General features: G+C 39.9%; 1 protein-coding gene across 1 annotated transcript; it reads left to right on the top strand.

The window, feature by feature from the left end:
• Positions 1-6,230: 6,230 nt before the first annotated feature.
• CCDC89 (coiled-coil domain containing 89) lies at positions 6,231-7,349 on the top strand. Its single transcript, XM_007946249.1, has one exon. The coding sequence runs from the start codon at positions 6,231-6,233 to the stop codon at positions 7,347-7,349; it is 1,119 nt and encodes a 372-aa protein (XP_007944440.1).
• The last annotated feature ends 1,218 nt before the right edge of the window (positions 7,350-8,567 follow it).

The following is an 8,567-nucleotide window of genomic DNA, read 5'->3' as shown; positions in this document are numbered from 1 at the left end:
CGGGTTGCTCTACTATACACATGAATATTTTTACAATATGTACAGATACATAGGTGGAAATATCATCTGCCCAAACCTATATATGTTCCAGGGTAAGGACTAATATTTCTTGAGAGCCTTTACTGTAACTCCAGACATCATTACTTCTTAGAGGAAAACTTTGGCTTTATTACTGAGAAGAGAATTTTGGTTTTAAAAAGTAATGGAAAAGCTATGAAGAAAGCAAACTGAAAGGTTTTCAATGGAGACTTTTTTAGGTCGTTTTACTCCATGAAACATCATTCTCTGTAAGTCCTAACTAGCTTGCCTTTCTCTAAACAGCACTGATTTAATGTAGAAGCCTGAAGGGTACAGGACCATAAGTCTTTCAACCAATAAATGTTAGGGAAAGCATTTTCTCCTCTCCTAAAGACATGCTAGAGCCCCCTATCCAATTGGCAGTAACAGAAAGGAACCCAGAACAATGACCTTGTCCTGGTTTCCCAAGGTCCTTTAGTTGGGTGTTCAATCTGTCTCTATTCCCCCTTTCTGTTGTGACCACAGGGAGGGGTAAGATCAGCTGAATGGAGTTCCCCCTCCAAGATTGGCCTGGAACACAGTAACAGAAGCATGAACCCTGCCCTGTTTGTGCCAGGTAATAGTGCAAGCTACTTTTTCAGTTCTTCTGTCATTTACCTGCTCAACTACCTCTCAACATCCTGTTAATTCTGGAGCAGTAATGAGATTGGTTTTGGTATCTTTCTGCCTCCTTCCATCCCCAGATCCCTCAAAACCATCAAAACACAGCATACAAATGTGTCTGAATTTCTAAGGTTGTCCATAGTGTTTCCCAACTGCCCTAATTCCTTGTGAAGCTGTGAAGCAAGCTGCCTCAGAAAGTCCAAGGAGATTTTAGTGAACTCAAGTTGACAGGTTTTTGAGCCAGCGCATCTTTTAGGTGAAGGTGCTACTAAAACTTAAAAGCATATTTTTAAAAACTGGAGGTATATCCTTGAACTGTATGTGTTAGAACTTTCTGTCAGTTGCCAACAATAGATACTCAAGTGGAAATAAGCCAACAAGGGAGTTTACTAGAAATATAATCAATTATATTGTGGGTTATCTCACAGAATTGAAGAAGTGCTCCAGGAACCTAGATTACTTTGGGGCCTCAGGCTGGAACCAGGAATTCGGATGTTACCCCATTCTCTAAGTTTCTCATCTTCCTCATGCAGTAGGAAAATAACACCACAGGCAGCTCTAGCATCACAACCATTCAACTAAAGCACTTCTCTCCCTTAGGGTCAGCTTGAAATGTCTCTGAGTGAGACTGGCCAGGCTTGAGTCACATCACCACTTGCCCTATTCATTGTGACCAGGAGTAGGTGGTGGATTGGATTGGATTATTTGCCTACCTCTGCAGGGAGGAAGAGATGGACCATTATGAGAAGAATGGGGTATTTTATAGACACAGACACTGGAGAAACCAGGAGCTAGGCAGCCATCTCACTTGTATCCCTCTCAAATGAAAAATTTTCAAAATGCCATTATTTTAAAAATGAAGTAATATTTCAAAGGGCCACTACTGATTCTTTCCAGAGAGGCCTGAACATCCTCATCCACCGTAACAGCCCCAGCTTCTAAGTAGGTGGTGGGATCCTGGAGGAACTCCATGCATGGCCTGCTCACATGGCCTTGGAGTCCATCAAAAGCATGATTACTATAATCCATGCCTATCTTCTTCCAGTGAGACCTAGCACCCTTCTCCTCAGCTGTGTTTACCAGGATTCTTGCTTGGATGGCTTTGCCCATCCCTGTCACCTGTACTCCCCACCCAAGTAAAAAGTCTCTTTATCTGCCTTCTCCTGTATTCTCACTCCCATTTTGCTCTGGGATTGCTCTCTCATCCCCTCTTCTGTTCCCATTCCCTCTCAGGCTTAGTCACTAATTTACTATACCTACTCCTCACTTATCTATCAACTATATCATCTAACATTTCACATTTACAACAATATTAAAAAATCTGAGTCTTTTGCACATCAGTGACATACATCTGGTAGTAACAAATGCAGAAGTGTGAGGCAAGAGTGACACTGGTTGTGATGGTTAAAGTGTATCAACGTGGCTGGTCTATGAGTCTCAGCAGTTTGACAGTTTTGTCATGATGTAATTTGGCAGTTATGTAATGATGTAGTCATCCTCCATTGTTGTATAATGTTGATTTACACATAACGACCTGGTCTTTGGAAGCTTAACACATGTGAGGAGTGGGTGTAGCTTGTTTCAGAAAAAAAAAAAAAATGCCCTACATATTTTACCCAATCACAGAACATTCCTTTCACTTCTTTGGCTGACTTGTTCCACAAAAACTGGTTCTCCTTCAACCTTATGAAAAGCAGACTGTTCCCTCTCCTCCCACACACAGCACCTCAGTCAGGATGTGTAGTTTGGTTTCAGATCATTGCTCCTCTGGCTTCCTGTTAACATTTCTGTTTCTAAGAGCTTACACCATCCAAGACTCTGTAAACAACAGCTTATAAAAAAATGAAGCACTGAAAGACTTAACAAAGAAAAGTAGAGGGTATTAGTCACCACTAGGGAGGGCATTGACCAAGTTATACTCCTTAGACCTCTGTACAGGAATATAGTGGATACTTTCAGGATCAAAGGATGCTGGGGGGCGGGAGGAAAGGTTGAACCAAGAAAATGACCAGGGCAGAGAGAAGGCAAAAGTGATTACTAAACTATGACTTCTTTGAGGAGAGTGATGGTGTCTAATTTATTAATGTACCCTTAGCATCTAGCACTGTATCATAAATATTTTGAATAAAGTAATTAATGAATATTGTTTAGGATCTTATGAAATTCTCAGCCTTGATTACTAATCTGTATATATAATGCTTAAATAATTCTTAATGTGAGAAATATAAGCTTATCTTTTTTAATGTGAAAAATCAATTTATCTAATCAACCAACATCATTGAGCATCTACTCTGTACAAAGGACTTAGGGAGAAAGGAGGGAGAGAAGGTATCCATAATTTAATCTTCAAGAAATGACTGCTACACAGTTCTGCTTTGCAATAACAAAAACAAAAATTTCTCAGTCTTAATTTCTAATGTGGTAAATATCAATAGATAAAACCTGCATAAACAAAAGAAATAACCGCTATTAATACTTGGGGTATTTTTTGGTGTCTTCTTTCTTTCCCCTTAGGAAATACACATTCTATGGTTCACTCTATTACATCAGACAACCAAATGTGGTAATCAATCAATAAAAATTATAGTGAATGTATGTCCCTTTTATTTAAATCAAGAGGACCATTCTAATTTTGTAGTCATTTGCCTTGACTTTACAAATTCCATTTGAAACATACAATTTAAGGAAAAGTGAAGAAGAGAAATGAGAAATTACAAAATAAGCTTAATTCACATTTTAAGACTTTGGAACTCCTTTTCGCAAAACCTTAACATCTATTGTTTAAGTGAGTTTTCTTAAAAATGTTAGATTTTCAGTTCAGGCAATTTCCCTGTTTTCAACCATGCTTTTCCTATAGCATTAATAGAGTCAAGATTTGGGAGATGAGATCCTGGTCTGTGAGACTTTAGGGAAAATCTGAAATTCTTCTTTCAGATCTATTCTGCTCCCAGTGAAATCTGGAACATTGAAAATCTATCCAATGTGAGTACTGACACCCAGGCTTTTTCTTTACCATCATGACTTGGGAGAAGGTAGGTCTGCCAAAAGAGACTGTGATCTCAAGAATAGCCAATACCTTGCTCTGTCCTAAAGTTTTACATCATTAAGGTCATTCTGAATTTTTAGTTTTTTTATCTTATTTTTTCTAGTTATCTTCCTAACATAAACATTTCCCATGGCATTAAAAGTTATCTATAGACATAATTTTATATTCTGTCATATGGATATATTGTAATCTTAACATTTTCCCTGTTTTGGACATTAAAGTTTCCAACTTTTGTCTTTTATAAACCACACTACAATAAAAGCTTTAGGCAAAACTTTTCTTTCAGCATATTTCCTGAGCAAAGATTCCCCCAGAGGGCAATTACTAGTTCCAAAGACATGAAATGTTTTAAGTTCTCAGTATATACTGTCAACTGACTTTGACCAGCTGTGTACAAAAGTACCTATCTGCCTACTTCACTGTACCCTTATCAGGCCCGTGTAGTCTTAGAAAGGGGGAAGAAAAAAAAAAAAAACTTGACTATTGCAATATATGAAATATGATACCTAATTTGAACTTGTATTTGTTGAATCACTGGTGAGGTCCATTCTTTGTCATTTCTGCTCCCTCTTTTGTGAATGTTCATTTCTCTTTTGAGATGTTATATGTTTTATTGATTTGTATGGGCTCTTTATAAAAATTTAAGTCCATTGTCTGTCATTTATTGTAAATATTTTTCTCAATTTGATGTTTGCCTTCAGCACTCCTTCCACACACATTTATCTGAGCCTTTCCAATGTACCAGGCATTGGTCTAGTTATCAAGGATGAAAAGACATAGTCGCTGCCCTTAATGACCTCATAGTCTAAAAGGGGAGACAACCAGGTAAAGAAATGAGTGCAATAAAGCTTCCACATGCTGCACTAGAAGTATAAATAGGCTATCTTGGATGAATTGAAAGAAATGAGTGGTCATTTCTACATATGGGGATCATAAAAGGCTTCTCAGAGGAGAGGATTCCTAATTGAGTATAAAAAGATGAGGAAATTGCTAGAATAACAAGGGATAGGGTGGGAAAAGGTGTTCCAGGCAGAGGAAACATCCACAGACAGGGCCAGAAAGCTGGTTGGTTAGGGGAACATCAATAGTTGGGTTTGCATAGTGAGTAAAATTCCAGGTAGATACATAGAGAGGAGAGGCTAGAGAACTCAGAGGTCACATAACTTTTTAAATTATACATAACTTCAGATTTTCTAGGAAGTAAAATTGATTAAAGTTTTTCCTTTCTCATCTCGTACATGATTTTTAAGCTAAGAAAGTCTGTCTCGGCCAAGAGTTTTGATGTTATTTTCTTCTAGTATTCATTTTAATACTTTTATTTTATTCTTTACATTTCACTATTTAATCCAACTTTGGTATATGATAGTAAGCCTCCTGGATTTTATTTTTTCCTTTTCTGTTTTAATGTTTATTACATCTCATTAAGCCTCTTTGTTGTTGTTGTTGTTGTTGTTATGTGCCATTGAATCGGACCCAACTCACAGAGACCCCTCCTTGGGTTTCTGAGGTAGGATCACTAACGAAGTTGACTGCCCAACCTTCCTTCCAAGGAGTGGCTGGTGGATTTGAAGCCTCTTTGTAGCATAACCTTATTTTGCTAATGGATAAAAACTGAGATTGTCAAATACAGAATAGAGAGCATTTATTCCCAAATGTGGACAATACTAGGAGAAACAAAAGACATTGCATTTGTTTGCTGTTGGAATATTTAAATATCAAAATTGAGTGTGCCAGATTAGAGTGATGCATCTACAAGCCAGAAAACACCAAGGATTCCCACAAACCCCCAGAAGCTAGGAAGAGGTAAGAGAAAATGTTCCCCTGCAGCCTTCAGAGAGAGCATAGCCTTGCTGACATCTTGATTTCAGACTTCTAGCCCCCAGAATTCCAAGACAACAAATTTCCGAGCTAAACGAAACTCAGCTGTGCCAAACACTACAGGTGCAGACTCACAGCCACTGAGGGTCCTAGCTCTCGAGTACCACTGCTAGTTTGTATTCATCAAACCAAAAAAAACAAACTCACTGCCGTGGAGTCGGATCCGACTCATAGCGACCCCTCCTTGGGTTTCCGAGGCAGTATCAGAAGAGCCAACTGTGTTTCCACAAACACATTTTGTGGCAGAATAATTCATTCTCATGGCAACTTTAGGAGGGTGAGAAAGGATGAATACGTCGCTGCCAGCTTGATTTGTTTACTACCAACGGAAATTAACCGGTTTCTTCCCCTGATATGGCTGGAAATCGAGTGGCGTTGGACTCTCTGTACCACGTAGGCCAGACACTGGGCTGTAAGCTGAAAGCTGCAACTGATTAGAAAGCCAAGCACAGCTTGACTAGACTGGCTCTGCGCTTACCCAGGTCCCCCTTCACAACATTCCGAAGACCTGTCCACCAATCACAAGGCTCCTTACTGGCGGAAAACCAACTGCTACGGACTGCCAGGAGACCATAGCAACACCCTGCAGCTTTTGAAACCTGAGAGGGAAAGGAGGAGAGTGCCTATGCACCGGGAAGAGCAGGCTCTCAGGATGGACTCCTCTCGCCAGTCCACTGAGGAAGCCTTCTATAAGAAAGATGGCGAACTGCAAAACCAGGAAGAGGAGCTGGAGTTTAAGGAACTGGACGGTCTAAAGGAAGCCTTGGCAAACCTTCGGGGACTGTCTGCGGAAGAGAAGAGTGAAAAGGCGATGCTTCGCTCCCGCCTCGAAGAGCAGTCCCGGCTCATCTGCATCCTGAAGCGGAGATCAGACGAGGCCCTGGAGCGCTGCCAGATCCTGGAGCTGCTCAACGCAGAGCTGGAGGAGAAGAGGACAGAGGAGGCTGAGAAGTTGAAGGCCCAGAGGGAGCAGGCCCGAACGCTGGAAGAACGCTTTATGACTCTGGCCGCCAACCATGAGTTGATGATCCGCTTCAAGGACGAACATAAGCAGCAGAATACCAAACTGAGGGAGGAGAATGAAAAGTTGAGACTGGAAAATAGCAATCTCTTTAGCCAGGCTCTAAAAGACCAGGAGGTCAAAGTAGTGCAGCTCACCACCCAAAGGGAGGTCCTCACCAAAGAGCTGGAAACTCTGAAACAGAGGTGTTGTCAGGACACCAGCCGGGCACAGGCCCGGGAGAAGGAGCTTCTGGAGCTACAAAGCCAGCAGGACTGCGTTCACGCCAAGGAGACAGAGCAGCTTCGCAGCCAGCTCCAGAGCCTCCAGCAGCAGCACCAGCAGGCCATGGAGCAGATGGCAAAGGCTGAGAAGGCGCACAGCAACCTGAGCCAGGAGCTGCAGACCAGGCTGCAGACCGTCACCCGCGAAAAAGAGGAGCTGCTGCAGCTGTCCATGGAGAGGGGCAAGGTGCTCCAGAACAAGCAGGCAGAGATCCGCCAGCTCGAAGAGAAGCTGGAGACAGCCGATATGGCCAGGAGGCATGCCCTAGAGCGGTTTGAGCAGGAGGCAGTGGCCGTGGACAGCAACTTGCGAGTCCGAGAGCTTCAGCGCAGGGTGGATGGGATGCAGAAGGCCTATGATGAACTCAGGCTGCAGTCTGAAGCTTTTAAAAAGCACAGCCTGGGTCTTTTAAGCAAGGAGAGAGAGCTCAACGCCAAACTCCGCCATCTCTTTCCCTAAGAAGCGTCTGCTTCCTCGGGCCTCTGTTTTACAATGCAAATATTTGTGCCTTAGCTTCATGATGAGTAAAAATGATATTCCATTTATTATAATTTTAAGCACCAAAGGAAATGCAAAGAAAAGCTACTTTAATAAGAAATTGTTGTTGTTATTATTGTAAGGCTAACACTAATTTTCATTTCTATCACCTAGAATACACAAGATTTACCACTTTCCCTCTGTACTTTTGAAATCTTCCTCAATTTTCTGTCTGTAGCTTCCTGTCCACTTAACTTGATTCTCAGCCTCAAGTATCTCAATACATTCTATAATTTTAATTAGTAGCTTCTATGATTTAACTGAACTTAAATGTGCAATGAGATGTCCTATTATGAAAAAAATAGTACAATTTACCTTTGAAAATAGGTAGGCTAATAGTCTCCCATACTTGAAACTGTATACTATAACAGATAATAATAACCTGGATACCTTGCAGAATAAGTGTCTGATTTTGCAACTGGCCAAACAATTGCTTGCTTCAGCGGCCTTATAGCAGTATCTATTTTATTTTCCAGGTTGGAAAACAAAGATGAAGATCATTAAGTACTTTACCAAAGTAGGCAAACTTTATTACAGTCATTCTCTATGAGCAATAAGATTCAAATAAGTGAAAGCAGCCTATCTTTATTTTTCCTGCAGGCTTATCTCACATTCCATTTTCTTGGGTTTCTTTTTAATAAAGGCAGGGTCTAGATAAGCAATAATGCAATATCAGTAGTTTCATTTAATATTGTACTGTATGCTAATAGAAGAATTACCTCAATTTGGGTTACCAAGCAATAGAGGACTAAGTATGATCCATCTAGCAATTCATAGCAATTGTTTTTTGTTAATATTAGCATGTTTCTTGCAATTAGTATTTTTTCCTTTTTTTAAAAAATAAGCTAAATATGCATACTTACAACATTTTTGTAGGGATACCTAAATATGTAGTTATAAAACAAATAGTTTTATATCAAAAAGAAATAATTATAGAAATATATTTTCTATTACCTTATTTCCCTCCTTTTAAGTTATTGATATATAGACAATATTATGAATAACTCAAAATAGATTGTACTGTACTATTCTTCTCATGCATTTGGTTACATAACAATTTGAATTTATTATTTATATATATATATATATATATATATAATTTGGTGCCTTTTAAATAAACAAATTCCAAAACCAAAAACC

Source organism: Orycteropus afer, unplaced genomic scaffold (genome assembly GCF_000298275.1).
Source record: "Orycteropus afer afer isolate SDZICR_OR568_19922 unplaced genomic scaffold, OryAfe1.0 scaffold00154, whole genome shotgun sequence".
Taxonomy (NCBI): Eukaryota; Metazoa; Chordata; class Mammalia; order Tubulidentata; family Orycteropodidae; genus Orycteropus; species Orycteropus afer.
This window is presented reverse-complemented; position numbering and strand designations above follow the sequence as displayed.

Coding starts and splice junctions, on each gene's coding strand:
- CCDC89 (XM_007946249.1), top strand. CDS start 6,231: ATGCACCGGGAAGAGCAGGCTCTCAGGATGGACTCCTCTCGCCAGTCC.